At 48.4% G+C, this 15,193-nt stretch overlaps 1 protein-coding gene across 1 annotated transcript in view; it reads left to right on the top strand.

Moving 5' to 3' along the window:
* Positions 1 to 617: 617 nt before the first annotated feature.
* The window catches only part of FGF14 (fibroblast growth factor 14), a 415,441-nt gene continuing 400,865 nt past the window's right edge, over positions 618 to 15,193 (top strand). The window contains exon 1 of the mRNA XM_056329621.1: positions 618 to 1,293. Coding sequence (XP_056185596.1) covers positions 1,086 to 1,293 — 208 coding nt within the window. The 5' untranslated portion in view covers positions 618 to 1,085. The remainder of the gene's footprint in view (positions 1,294 to 15,193) is intronic.

The following is a 15,193-nucleotide window of genomic DNA, read 5'->3' as shown; positions in this document are numbered from 1 at the left end:
CACCCCACCAGGCACGGGACGGGGCTGGGCTCAGCTGGGGCGACCCCGGCCCGCGCCGCCCCGCGGGGCCTTTCGACGCCCTGAGCGGGGCGCTTCGTGCGGCTGGCGCTGCGCGGGCCGCCCCCCACCCAGCGCACAGCGCCGAGCGGGGCAAACGCCTGGGCCGCAGGGGGCCCGGCGCCAGGGGCCGGGGCGCGCCGCAGGGGGCCCGGCGCCAGGGGCCGGGGCGCGCCGCGGGCGGGCCGGGCTCCGCGCTCGGCAGGCCGGGCTCCGCGCTCGGCGGCCTGCGGCGCCCTGCCCCGGGGGCAGCGCCGGGGCACCCGGCTGCCCTCCCCGCGGGCGGTGCCGGGCCGGAGCGGGCCGCACGTGGGTACGTGACGGCGGCCGGGCCGGCGGGGCCCGGCGGCTCCTCCTCCACCGGCGCCCGCCGGCGACTGGGCGCCGAGGCTGCGGCGGGCGGCGCGGGGCGGCGCGGCGCGGCGCGGGCGGGGGTGCTGCCTCCTGCGCGGCGGAGCGGGGAGCAGCGGCAGCCGGGGCCGGGAGCGAGCGGCCCGCGCGGGCGAGGGCGGGCGGCGTCGCGGGGCGGCGGCGGCGGGGGCGGCGGGGCTTCGGCGGGGGCTGCGGGCGGGGTCCGCGCCCGCGGCCGGCAGCGGTCTCTGCGCCTCAGCCGGGCTTCGCCGGGTGCTGGCGGTGCGCTCTCCCGCCGCGGGGCTGCACAATGGCAGTCGTTCAGTAGGATGGATCCTGCCGTGGCTTTTGTTCTGCAGATCCACCCATCCTCCTAGCAGTCAAGTACCAGGCTATGGTTTTCTCTCTGGGGATCTTCCTTCCGCGTTTTGCCGGTGTCTCTGATGAGGTTTTGGCCTCGGCTGGGATTTCGCTACCTTACTTTTCGTTCGGCTTCTTGCTGAAAAAAAGGGATTTCTTTTATTTTCTCTCCACGCTTTTGGTTATAATCCAATGTTGATCTAGGGGGAATAACCATTCAGCCTGGCTGAAAAAGAGCATCCGTTGAAAAGTCTCAAAGAAATATACCACGTGAGGAAAAAAAACTGGGAGAAGATCGGAATATAACAATTTTTTCTATGATAAAACTGGTGCCCCTCTTCAGGAGAACTGGTCTCAATTTATTATTATGCAACCACAAGGATCTCTTCTTTCTCAGGGTGTATAAGCTGCTGGATTGCTTTTCGCCCAAATCAATGTGGTTTCTTTGGAACATTTTCAGCAAAGGATCGCATATGCTGCAGTGTCTTTGTGGCAAGAGTCTTAAGAAAAACAAGAACCAAACTGGTAAGCAATCCATTGCACTGCGTTGTTTTTCTTTTATGCTACCCTGTCTGTTGCTCGCCGAGGTAGATCTGCAATCCTGCTGAGGGGAGAAGGGGGAAATATAACGAGGCCAGCACGGACATGCATGTGCATACGTGTATGAATAAGCAAGGAGCGGCTTGGATTAGCTTCAGCCACTGTCACCACGGAAAAGGAAAAAAAAAAAAAAATCAAAGGCGACCCTAGCCCAGCCTGCATCTCCTAGTTTTTATATGCTGTTTCCAAGGAGGAAACTTGTATCGCTACCCTTTTTGAGGGAAAGCCAGTAGATACCCCCCCCCCCTCCCGTCCCCGATGCAAGCCCCCCGTGCACACACACCCCCGGTCAGTTTTGGGAAGAGGAGCCCGGGTCTCCTTCCCATGCTGCTGCGAGCCGGCCCTGCCTGTGGTGGGTGAGTGTGCCGGGGCTCAGGTCCTGCACAGCACTTTCTGATTAGCTTGCAGTATGTCCCCTCCACCCCCCCTACACACACACACACCCACACACCCGCCTCTCTGAGCTTTCCAAAGTCAAATCCAGCACCCCTCGTCGCCGGCCTGGGGGGCTGCCCGTTACCACTCCCCCCGGACTCTAGGCCGGGAAGGTGGCGGGGGTGTGTGTGAGGAAAGCGGGTGGACACTTTCTTGGGGCTTGTGCCCAGACGGCAACTCAGTCAGCTATGCCAATCGGCAGCAGCAGCACCGCCCGGGTGGCTGAGTCTCCCCTCCGCCTGTCCCTGTCGGGATGACCCCTCTGGGCACACGCCGGTGTCTCTGCGTTCGTCTCCATGTCTGCCTGGCAGCCAGGATCATGCGCTTCGGTTCAGCCCGGCTCCGAGGGGGAAACTTGCAGTACATTACATAAGAAATGCAAATGCAGGTGCTCGGGGCCGCCCGGTCCCGGGGGGTCACGCTGCTGCTGTTGCATCCCTCTGGCTCGGGGCGTCCGTGCGGCCAAGCCCGCAGTTTGGCGAGCCAGGTGGGCGAGAAGGGATGCTCGGCGGGCGGGGGAGCCGGCAGCTTTTCAGGGGAAATACCGGCCCTCCCTGCCCCCCTCGCACCGGGCTCTGTCCCCCGCTCCCCGCCCCCCCCTCCCCCCCGCCCCCGGCAGGTTGGCTGCAAGCACTTGCGTGCCTGGGGAGGCGAGAGCCGCTGAGCCCGGGCCGCGAGGGGTGGGATGCCGTGTGCGCGCTGCTGTGTGTGTGCCGGCTGCCCTGCAGTGGCAGCTCCCGAGCAGGAGGCTCCTGACGCTGGCACTGCAGTGTAGTAGATCATAGGCTCTCGTTGCCTCTCTGACACCCCAACATCAACAAGCAGCAGCCCTAGCAGCCCGCACCCCTCTCCTCCCCGGCAGCCGGGGTGCCGGCTCCTGCTTCTCCCGGCTCAGGGCCGGTGCAGAGAGTCGAAGTGGGCACCTCGGCGGACCCCCACCCCCAGCTCCCGTTTCCCAGCTTGTCTCCCTCCTTTCCTCCCCGCCGCTGCCGCTGCAGCAGAGCAGCCTCTTGGCATACCGAAGACCCCGAAATGCCCCGCCGGAGGCAGCGCTCAGCCTCCCGCAAAGTGCCCTTCGCCTCACCCGCCCCTTGGCGCCGCAGCCAGCCGCCTCCCCCGGGCGGGGGCAACTTCCAAAGCCGTGTGCTCGCCCCGGGGCGGGATGGGGCCGGCAGAAGCAGGGCAGACGGCCACCTTCTCGCAGCACCCGGGGACTCCCGCTCTCTCCCTGTCCGGGCCGCACAAGGCGGGGAGCAGAGCCGCGGCGGGGCTGTGCCCGCTGCCCTGGCCGCCGCCCGGGGGGCGGGCGGGGATCGGCGGCTCCATCGCCGCGGTGCTCTGGGCGAGAGGCGATACTCTGGAGGAAGGGCTGGGGGTGGTTGTGGTTTCTAGACCTTTCAGTTTGTGTACCGGGGCGAGGGGGAGACGTATAACACACACAGACACACACTGACCCCCCAAAGGCCCGTGTCCTTTCCTTGCGGAGGGGAGGCTGGTAAGCAAACGCACCCTGAAGCCCAGACGTGTCCCTCGGGGTGCCGCGGGCCTGCAGCACACCTTTCCCGCCTCCCCTGGGACTTTGCCGCACTTACCCCCTCTACACGGGACGTGAGGGTTTTGGTGGCCAGAATGGCACTGCACCCTGCCGGCCCGGGGGGTGCCGGGGGGGGCGGTATGAGCAAGCGGGGCGGACCGCGGGGAGCGGAAACCCGGCGGGGGCGGGCTGAGGGGTCGCTGCACCCCGCTGCCGCGGTGCCGGGGGCACAGGGCGGCCGGAGAGCTGAGCGCGGAGGTGGGAGCTTGCGGTGGCCGTCCCCGCCAGCCGGCTCCGTGCTCTTGCCCGCCGCCCGCACCGTGTGCGCCTCGCTGCTCCGGCCCGCCGCCGACACGGCGGAGGAGCCGGGACGCCGAGCGCAGCCGCGCCGCTTGCCCTGTCCTGACATCCCGCTCCGGGAGCGCGAAGCTGCGGCTGCCTGCCCAGGGAGGCTAATGAACGGCATGGGGCCGGATTAGCGGGTAGTCGGTCACAGGCGCTGTCGCTCTGAGGGCAGATCAACTGCATCTTGGCTAGGGTCGCCCGCGGGAGAGCAGGGAGCCCCTGCCGCGATGTCCCGCCTCGCCCGGTGCCCCGGCGCGCTGGGCCGGGGGGTGACCCCCACTCTGCGGGCAGCTGCGGCCGCGGCAGCCGGGGACCCCCGTCCCCGCCGCGGCTCGGCGCTCCGCTACCCGCCCCTGGCCCCTCTTGCCCGCCAAACTTTTCAGGAGCTGCTGGGCTTTTTGCTCTCAAAAGGCACCACGCGAGCGAGCAGCTGCCGCTGATCCAACCGTGTGGAAAATCGCGCAGGTTAGGCAGCTCGCGCTGGCTATAATTTCAGTTTATGTAGCTATTTTCGGCCTGCTACACTTTTTTTTGTCCCTCTCAGCAGCTGGTCTTTTTCCAGAAACGGGACTGGGTGGCTCACTTCCAGGTGTTCCTGCTTTGTGCTCCCTCGGCGCCGCTGGCTGCATCCCTCCCCTCGGTGTGATGGGTTCGATGACCTCCCTGTGGGCTCCCTTGCCACCCCCGGGGGTCCCAGCTGGCCCTGCCGGGGCTACCGGCACCAACCACAGCAAGGGGCAAGTAGGGCAGAGAGGGACAGGGTCTGCGGTGGGGTGTTGCAGTTCTCTGGCAGGGTTGCATCAGGAGGCTGTGGTTTATCCATAGTAGAAATGCAGCTGGCTGAAACCCTGTTTGTTCAAATTTACTACCCTGGAAAGAGGAGCTACATTTGATTATTTACCTTTGTACATTTCTTCAGAAGGAAAAAAATAACCCCAACGTTGAGAAAAAATACGTGTGGCTTTGCTTGCACTGATTGAATTTTTTTGAGTTTTCCTGAGTTTAATAGTACAAAAAATAATGAAAGCCCCACATATATGCAGCATCCCGTCCAGCATGAAAGTATTTGTAATGTGTTGGGTTCCCTGGGCCTCACTTGCTTTTGTAATTATTTCCATCTAATTTTGCCCTTACAGCTTGTCATATACACAGAGAGGACCTCACGAAGTGTGAGACAAAAGAGACTTTCCCTTGCAAAGAGTTAAAAGTTGCTCAGAAACATAAGGCCTGAGCCAGGGCTTGTAATGGTAAGATGCCATCCTGGTGGCTTCACCCTGTGGGCTCTAAACTGGGTATGTTCACTTAGACAGTGGCTGAGTCATGGGAAGGATTTGGGGCTTGAGGGGAAATGGGGAAGGAGAATATCTCTGGGTGTATTTTGAAGCAAATACAGCTAGTGAATAGATTTTTTTTTTTTACCGAATGACACCTGTGAGAATGCCCATGGGAGATGAAGTACTAGGTGCCCCCACGGCAGGGACTGCTATCGCATTTCGCTTCTGGTGGCAGCCCAGCACACAGAGGATGGATCAGGTTTCCTTTCCATTTACTCCAAGGAGAGGCATCTCTCCAACTCAGTCAAGAGTGTTGACAGGAAAGTAGATGGAAATTGGCATTACTATAAATACGTTGCTGATGATAGAGAAATTTAGTTTCTGTTAGTAGCAATCCCGTATCAATCTCAAATACAAAACCTATTTAGAAAGAACAACAGGCAGTGGCTGAACTAGGATCTCTGCATAGTCCCTTGTCAAACTCCTCCATACAATAGTCAGACTGTTCTTTCATGGATGCTTATTACTTTGAAAAATTTGTAAGCACAGCCATGTGAGGATCTGTCTGAAACAGACTCTTGGGTCTTGCCTGTAAAATATGTAGTGTGTGTCTTTATCTGAATTCTAAGAAAATTGGGCCTCCCCACTGCCTTCCTTACTCATAGAAAACAAACCTGCCACCAAAAGACAAAGGGTGTTTTGCCTCAGTAAGAGCTGCGGGATCAGGTCCTCGAAGTTTCTTTTATGTAAATCCCCAAAGCAGCTCTGACTGCCTAAATACCTACACTGTTAATTGAGCTGTGGCATATTTCTCTCACTCCAAAGGAAAATTGGCTATTTACATGTATTTCACCTACTGAAGTTTTCTCCTCTATGGAATAAATTTCCTGAATTTATACAAATTTAATTATTCTTGATCAAATTAAATTGCGTATTCTACTTTTTAAGGGGTGAAATTTATGCCTGCTCATGCATCTCCCTACTGTGATAAAATGTTTGCACCTAGTTCAATGCCTGCTAATGATAGGTCATTTATAAATGAATTCAAATATACAAAGGATGACTTAGGCTTAGAGAAAATATGAAAAATGTGTTTACAGACATCATTGGTTTAAATATTTATGTGCATGCATTTTTTGTTTTCATTTGATGTTTATTCTACTTACCTGCTTTAATTATGTTAAGTATCTTAATTTTGAGCTAAAATTCCTATTGACTTCAAATTCAGATAAGGAGTGATTTAGACATTCAGAAATTGTCCCTTTGCAAAGATTTCCTGTCCAGTAAATGCCTGTAAAAGTATAACCTGGAGAGGAGAGAGCTGTTTGAAACTGGAAACCAGTTTTTCAAGAGGACTTCATAAAACTAAAATAGGAATTGGGGCAGTGGACCAACTCTGAGGTGGCATTTTGTAGTCAGTAGAGTCACTGCTGAGGTTCTTGTATAATCACTCAACATGTAGGATGAAACGCTGTGAGTCTAGAATGTGGTTGGATAAATGAGGTGATTGTGTGCAAATTAATTAAACGTTGCTGAATATTTACAGGTGTTTGCCAAATGTGCCTGTGAGCACTGAGTCCTGCTGGAGCAGGTTTCATTCAGTGGAGTATGATCTTGTTACTTCAGGAGCAATGATTTGTTTCTACACCTAATTCTGTTTCAGATGGCCTTTGTGATTTTGGACACATTGCTACTTCCCTATGCCTCGCTTTCCTGCTTGTTAAAAATTGCAGGCAATGCCTGAACGTTTCACAAGTGTGCTAGTGGTCCTTTTGTTTGCTTTTTGCGTTTCAGTGAAGGATAGCTTTTCAAAGACAAATTACTAGTTTACTGAACAGCTTACTGAGAAATGATATTGAATGATCTTAAAAATTTGCAATCTCTGTTGTGAAAAAAATTGCTGTGGTGAGCGCAAGGCTTGATGTACAATTAATGTACCTGAAAGCTACTTGCCACTTTCCAGAATGAATGTATACTGTAGAAAAACAGCCTACCTGGAAATAAACTTTGCAGGACTGGGGCCGTGTTTAGTTCAGAAAGAGCGCTTCTTGCGCAGAGTGTTTCGTGTTTCTACAGTCAAAACAAATGAAGCAACTGGGAGGAAAATATTTTTATTGAAAACCATGTGATAAAGTGCTCAAAGGAGTATATTCATTTCAGACTTGCTATTAAAAAAATTATTTATCGTGTTCTCGAAGTGGATCTTTAGAGGTTCTGAGCCACTCAGAAGTACTGAAAATTATCATTGCAAAGGGAACTGATGGTGTTTGACACCACGATGGACTGAACTCACAAGGAGCAAAATGTGACGTATCCTTTTTAATATACTCTGTAGCAAAGGTGTTAATAACTTTGCATGTGAATAACTAACAAAGTTGTAATTCAAATCAGGAGCACGCTGGCTTTGAAGAGGATCTTTCTGAGGGCAAAACCTCAAAAATCATGAAGTGAAAGGCTTTTAATGGATAAATGGAATGCAGGCTTGGTATATCTGTAGTGTATCACTGTTACAAGCTCTCACATTAAACAGTAGCAAGGAAAGTGAATTGTTGCTGATGAGACAGCATTGAGAAGTCAGGATAATAATATCTGTAGTAAAATTTAATGCACAAGTCAGAATAATAACACCTTCTGCAGTAAAATTCAATGCACTAGTTAGGTAACACTGTGGTGAACATAATCAACATTTTAATAGTTTGAGAGTTAATGTTGAATGGCTGTGTGAGTCAAATGACAATAAATGGCATGAAGTTGCTAGCAGAAATTGATGGTGTAATTTTAATGTCCATATTTTGTGTTTTCACTCTGACACCTGCTTATTTTACTTTTAACTGGGAACAGCATGAGGAATCGCACTGAACAAGTTTAACGTTTGCATACAGAAGGCAGTATCTTGGAAATTACTTGGCTTAATCATTTTGTGGCGCTAAAATTAACCTGGTCCCATCAGACAGTAGAATTGAACAAAGGTTAAACATTTCAATTCCATTGAATTGTTTTGGCTTTTGCTCTACAGGCAGTGATACAAATAAACTGTAAACCTCTATGAAAAAATTGTTTTAAGGAGATTCCTGAAAGGTCTGTGTTTCACTGAACTGATAGGGGAATAGACTTGGCTCTTTCCTGACAATTCGTCATGCCATCCATGGTTGGTTGTTTTTTTTTTCTTGGTGCAGCTTTGTCATCTGGAGAGATAAGAACATAGTGAGGATACAGAATGTGTGGGATTTGTGCCTTAGCTCCTGAGCATGCCCTGTCTCCAGCTTTAGACGTTAGATGTGCAAGAAAAATAAAAGATACAGGGCAAATTTGGGTTTGATCCTTCCCCTAACCTGTCCCCTCTGTTTTCAGCTGCAACTGGACTGTCTTAAGTCGGACCTTTTATTCAGGCCACTGCGTGCAGTAGCCTCTGAAGGAGCTACACACCTTCACTTGTGAAACGACATTTCTATTTTGGGCATCAAAAACTGTGCATGGCAGCAAGCTCCACATAACCACACACTGTGTGGAGGGGTTTGTACTTTCAGTGGTATGCCTTTCTTCTCCGGTTGAAAAACAGAGGCTAATGCTGCTATTCCTTCTCCGTGTTCGTGATTACTGATTATGGGGAGCTTTTCAGGGGCGAGTATTGCATCTATAAGGTGAAGAGTACTTCCTTCATGGTGCCTTCTTCCTTGAACTGTCAAAAAATTCTGAGCGTTTCTGTCATCTTGGTTCCTGCGCAGTAGCTTGCCTCTGCTGAGGATATAGGCTTTGGAGATGAGGCAGCAGCTGACACATCCCTTTGCATGCTTTGCTTTTATCCAACTAAAAGGAGTTCATTCCTATGGATTTTCTAGGCCTGTGGGATAAGGAAGTATCTCCTGCAAAGGGCATGTTTTCACAAAGTCCTTTCTCTTGAGGGAAGAAGCAGGATATTGCTCCCTTGAACAAGCTTTTAAAGGATTAAGCTCTGCTGTGACTGAAAACTAGAATTTTGTACCAGTGTTGAATGGTTTGAACAGGAGAGAGCACTTGCATATAAAAGGAAAGACTTCTGTTTACATATAAATCTCTTGGTTCTCACCAATGCTAGCAAAGGTAATATACAGGAATTTCATTGCCCTTTAATGAGGTTTGAGATGAAAATGTTAATTTAAAGAAGGCAGGTTTGCCAGACTTGTTACTCTTTCAGTAAATGTATTTCTAAGCATGTCCTGCTACGGTTAAACGAAACGTCCAGCTCAAACAGCTCCCAGTCCATGCTTCTCATTAGAGAAGTGCATCATGAAACATTGCTATTGCCCAGGAGTTTCTACACATGTTGCTCATTGCGAATGTAGGTACATTATTGACATTGAATGAGATAAACAGGAACTACCAGTGCAAAACATAATGGAAAATACAGGAAAAGATGTAGAAAAATTACGGAATAGGGAAATTCTTAAAAAAAAATCAGTTAAATTATTACAATAGTAGTATCTTATAAAATAGAGTATCCTACCAGGAATATCTTAATAAGGGTTAAATTAATAGTGGTGCTTATTAATTCATAGAGTTTATAGTATGAAAAAACACTTTACAGTTCTGATTTTCTTGCAACTAGGAATTACAAATCGAACCCAGACTGCTAATAGTCCCTGAGCAACTGAACCTAAATGTGATTATTGGCAGATTATCCCACTAGGAGATCAACCCAGGATCTCAGATATGAATTAACTGCAGGATGTCTAAAACCCAGGTGCAATTTTGTGGCTCAGACTTTTTCAGCTTTCACTAAAATCCATGTTTTAAAGTAGCATTAACAGGTGGATTAAAATTTGTAAAGCCTTGTGCTCCCAAGAGATTTCCTCCTATTCCCTTGCCAGTATAAATCTTTTTTTGTGTTTGTCCCCATGTGAAGGAGACTTTCTGCCTCAAAACATAGGGTTATACAGACTTTCAGTGCTGACATTTGCTAGTCTCCTGGCTTTACTCAGACCTGTTTTATCTGTGTGAATATGACCTTGACCCATCCCAAACACTGTCACATCCCTTATAGCCTCTCACATCTCTTTCAGTTCTTTAACCTGCTGCTTGTGCAGGCATCTCACCTTTTTACTTTGGATTAGGGTCTCAAAGGAAGATTAGCCCTTAATTATATTTCTTTCAGATATTTTAAAGTTCTTTCCACCACTTCAGATAATTAGCTAGTGGCAATGGTCAGAATGACTGTACATGTGACTACTGTTGTAATGGATATTTATGATGGGTGAAGTGTAGGCTGATGGAATATCCCTTGTTTTGTTGGGCACGAGCTGTATGAATGATTGGTTTCCCACTTTCTGTAATGTACAGTAGCAGAACAGTAGCAGAAGTACACAAATGCAGAGGCAGTAAAGCAACCATGATTGATTAGGAAAAGACAGTAAAGTCAGCAAGAGAATTAACCTGGTAGAGAATTGGTTCCAGGTCCTGGCTTTGCCTGCTTACCTGGGTGCTACATGTCTCCCTGAAGCTTGTGGCCATGACTTCCCAGAGAAGTACAAAACCTGTGTGAATGCATGGCATCCATACCTTCAGCAGGATACGCACAGAGCAGACTTGTGGTCTGAATCTTGTTCACCTTTGATCTGCCTTGTTCACCTTTGATTGATTTCACTTTTGATAGTGTGGATTTGAGACATTATTTTATGAGAGGATTCTAACATGTCACTTCAGTGCAGCATGCTCTAGGGCTCCTGCTAACGAGGCTCGTTTGTGGCCAAACCAGTGACTAGATGTTATTAAACCTTTTGTTCTCAAGTGCTGAGCTCTGCCTGTTTGCAGAGTTTTGAAACATGTCAGAGATGAATTCTCTTACCTTTGAAACCTGTAGCACAGACTCTTCATCCATGGAACAGGACACCTAAAAGCAGTATGGGATTTTTTTACAACAAATACGCCATTATGTAGTGTTTGTATTGAAGACCCACATTTTTTTGAAGGAGGCCTTACTTTGTTTTAGAACTAGACTTTAAACCCTGATGATTTTTGTGGAGTTGTAAAACTGTAAGAGAAAAAAGATAATGCTGTTGTGGTTTCCTAGGTAATGTATAACTTGGTAAAATCAACGAGTGTACTCATGGTAGGAGGAATGTGCACCAAGGTAGTGGGAATGGAGTCATTGTGGTTTTGTGTTCTATGTCTTTCCTCATTTCAGTTTGTCTTCGCAGTTTATAAGGGATGATGTATCTGGGGTATTACTGACATGAAGTGGAGATGAGTCCCGTGAATTGTGGGCCACAGAAGATTCTCTGCTCATGGAAGATTTTCAGTGAAGGCATACCTTAGGAGACATTGACTTTCTTAGCACTCTAACGTCACAAATGTTGATTTTGACCATTACCATACACCACTGAGGAAGACACCATCTAAGGAGTTCCTCAAGATACCTAAATAAATATGGTGCTCTTGATTAAAAAAAAAAAATCTTTAAGCACAGTGAGAAAAAAATAATTGAATCTAAGGATATGCAGGTAAATATTACGGTAGTTTAAATGTAAAGCTACTTAGTTTCATGGCCTCTTAAATTCTGGATGAGAATTACTTTATTCCAGTTGTGCCAGTTGCCATCAGCATGAAAGTGGAAGCAGCAGTCCAGGATCTTATAACCAAAGCAGAAGTAAGCTGTAAGTTGTTCAGGCTAGGTTAAAATCTTTTAATAAAATATCAAGATAAACAGCAACATGAGGGTTCATTATGTTTGCTGGGGCCCATTTTCCTTGTCTTTCAGTGGCTGGCTGGAGTGACTATGGTCTAAGTTGACTGCCAAGAAGGATACCTGCTAATAGATTTATGATGGAGGATGAGGAAAAGATATTAAGCCCTTGTAGTCATATATGTAGGTTAAGAATTTGGGGGTGGAACTTGATGAAGTTTGAACAAAAGTAAGTCAGAATGCGATGTTAGTACATTAGGTGAGACTTTTTTCAAGTGCTGTGTGGATGATACATGAATAGTGTGGGATGCTTTCTCTCCCACTTATTCTCAGAGGGAGATGAAAACCCAGAATGACAAAAGAAATTATAAAGTAAATAATAAAGGGATTAAAGGAATCTGTAGTCATTTAGACAGGTTAGTGATAGAGAATCCTACAGGCAAGCAGAATTTAGAAATTGTTTAAGCTACTTATCAATCGAAGAGCAAATAGATCTGAATTTTGAGGACATTTTCATGGAAAACATCTATTTCTAGAAGTGTTTCTTTCCCAAGGACATCTAAGGGAGTTACATTTGAGAGTCTAGCTTCTCTCAATTTATTCCATTTATAGCTATCTTGCTGAAGGTGAGATATCCTTGTAAATGTTCCTTTGCTTTTATAAATAAAGGTGCTCCTACACACTCTAGAGTCTACTGGCTGTCATCACACAGCTCCAAAGAAGTGGCCTCCACGGTGACCTTAGGCTGAGTGTCCAGTGCCTCCTGCCTGCCTACCTGCTGTCACACGGATGGTCTGCAAGCCGTCTGCATGAGCGTGCCTGGCAGCCCTTGCTGTTTTGGACCCGCACGGGCATGTGGAGCCCTATGTGTGCTCCAGCTGCCTGGGCTAACACCTGCAGGCTCACCTGCCGGAGAGATGGCACATGAGTCTACTCATGAGGGTGGCCCTCAAGCTAAACTGAAACAGTATAGTTGCCACAGTAACTGATGGTGAAAGAAAATGTGTTATTCACCCCCCCCTGCCACCCCCCCCCCCCCCAGGCTGATTTACAACAGAACTTTTAAAAAGCAGTGTATATGCTTCTATGGATCTTAAGCTTTGTAAATCTTTGTATCAGACGCAATGCACTGGGTGATACAAGCTATAGAGCATTTAAATATAATGCTCTGTAGTGTAAACTGGAAGTATTTAAATAGCTTCTGTCTCATTTGGGAGGTTTCAAAGGCATTTCTGCCCACTTGCAAGCATTAAGCACTACGAAGGAAGGGGGTAAAGGTTCAATATTAATTTGCCTTTTTCTTCCAATAACTTAATAAATCCATAGTCAGAGAGGCCAAGAATGGTAGGTGCTGTTCAGACCTAGCAGATCACCATACATCTGCATCAAGAAGCATATACTGGTGATCTTAAAGTAACTTCAAAGGGACAGTCAGTCTCTTCTCAGTAACAGATGGCAGGTAAGAATTCTGAGTAAGAACTGTCCACCTTCAGTTTGGCATTGGTATCCTTCCCCCACCTTAAACTCCTCCCAGTTGTTCAGCAACCTAAGATTGAATTTATATTGCTTAATTAAAAAGCTAGGGATTGATCCAAGTCCAAATGGCTATGGCTGGCTTATGTCTACCTTACTTGCAGTTACCACCCTCCCTAGCAGATTTGGCTTGGAGAGAGCTAGCTGAGGTGGTCCAAAACCACGTGGGACTTCAGGAAAAAGTGGGAGTGACCAGAGGTCTAGCACTTCTTTTATTTAGCAGTATGAGCACAGCCAAAGAGGATCAGAAAAACCCTTTCATCTCCACTAAGGAAAGCTAGGGCAAGCTCTGCTTGTTGGGTGACTTACTTGTGCCCCCAGCCTCAGTGTGGGAATGCACCTGGGATAATAACAGCATATGACGCCATTCCAGCCAGGCAAAGAGGGTATTAGAGCTTTGATAGAAGGGATGGTTCCTTTGAGGAAGGAGCATCTAGAAAGGGGCTTCCCAGGGTCTCTTGGTTAACCCTGTGAAAAGCTGATGGAGGAAAGAGACCAGATAAACCCACTTTGGAGTAAGTTTGGCAGCTGAGCAGCAGAGACCCGAGTCTGTAAGGAATGAATCATAATGAATTTCTGAGGAGTGTGAACCAGGCAGGAAGGGAGGCTCAGTCTCGCTGAGGAAGGCAACAGATTTCCCCTTTCTCCTTTCTCTGACAAGAAGATGCAGCTTCAGGGTAGGGAAGAGCTGAAGGACAGGAGGTTTCCTCTGTCTCTAAATAAAACCCTTTTCTTCAACTTCACTGACTTGTACTTGCATTCCTCCTCACTGACCTTACTAGGGATCACCCTTTCATTTGTGTGAGCATGTGCAATGAAACTGGTCAGCACTGTCATCTGAGTAACCTGTTGTTATACTGCGCACTCATCTTCTGTTTGCTGAGCTATATGGATACTGATCTAAGTTGCTGCTGCACACGTGCTTCTTCATCTTCCTTAATTAAAGCGTATATATTTCTCCCCATATGACCACCAGTCCCTCTCTCCCTTATATAGGGGTGAAGAGCACAAATGAAGAAATATTTTACTGATTATTGATGTTTTAAATACTTTGGCACGCTAAATCTGGGCATGGTCTGTAAATTAAAAGGGTTTTTCTTGTAGTCTGATGGTACGCTCCAGTATATTTATATGTATTTTGTCTATGTTAATGGAAACAAGAAATCATAAAGCAGTTTGGGTTTGGTTTTCTTTTTTTGTTGTTGTTTTTTGTTGGCTTTTAAAATAGTTTTAGGGAAGATCAGCACTTGGAATCTCTTGATACTTTTCTCTGAGGATGCAAAGGGTATGTTTACTCTTGCATTTAATACTAAATATGAAAAGGTTGAATTTAAGCAGTTTACGGGATGTGGAAAAAGGGACAGGCCACTTGGGAGGAATACAGGAACATTGTCAGAACATGCAGGGAGGCAACAAGGAAGGCTAAGGTCTGGTTGGAATTAAATCTGGCAAGGAAGGTCAAGGACAACAAGGAGGGCTTCTTCAAATACATCAGCTGGAAAAGGATGACTAGGGAAAATGTGGGCCTGCTGTTGAATGAGGTGGGTACCTTGGTGATGAAGGACACAGAGAAGGTGGTTACTGAATGCCTTTGCTGCCATGGCTGGCCCTCAGGTTTCCCAGACCCTGGAGGCAAGAGAGGGAGTCTGGAAAAAGCAAGACTTTCTCCAGGTTGAGGAGGATCTGAGAGTAGAGATTAGGCATTAGAGATCACAAGCAAATTTGACACCCACAGATCCATGGGCCCTGATGGGATGTACCCCCAAGTGCTGAGGGAGCTGGCAGATGTTACTGCTAAGCCACTCTCCACCATCTTTGAAAGGTCATGGAGAACAGGAGAGGTGCCTGAGGACTGGAGGAAAGCCAATATCACTCCAGTCTTCAAAAAGGGCAAGAAGGAAAACCCAGGAAAACCCTGGTCAGCCTCACCCATCCCTGGAAAGGTGATGGAACAGCTCATCGTGGAGGTCCTCTCTAAGCATGTGGAGGAAAAGATTATCAGGAACAGTCAGCATGGATTCACCCATGCCTGGCCAACTTAATGGC

The sequence above is a fragment of the Falco biarmicus genome, chromosome 2, assembly GCF_023638135.1.
Source record: "Falco biarmicus isolate bFalBia1 chromosome 2, bFalBia1.pri, whole genome shotgun sequence".
NCBI classification, from domain to species: Eukaryota; Metazoa; Chordata; class Aves; order Falconiformes; family Falconidae; genus Falco; species Falco biarmicus.
The sequence above is the reverse complement of the archived record's forward strand: the minus strand, read 5'-3'. Positions and strand labels throughout refer to the sequence as shown.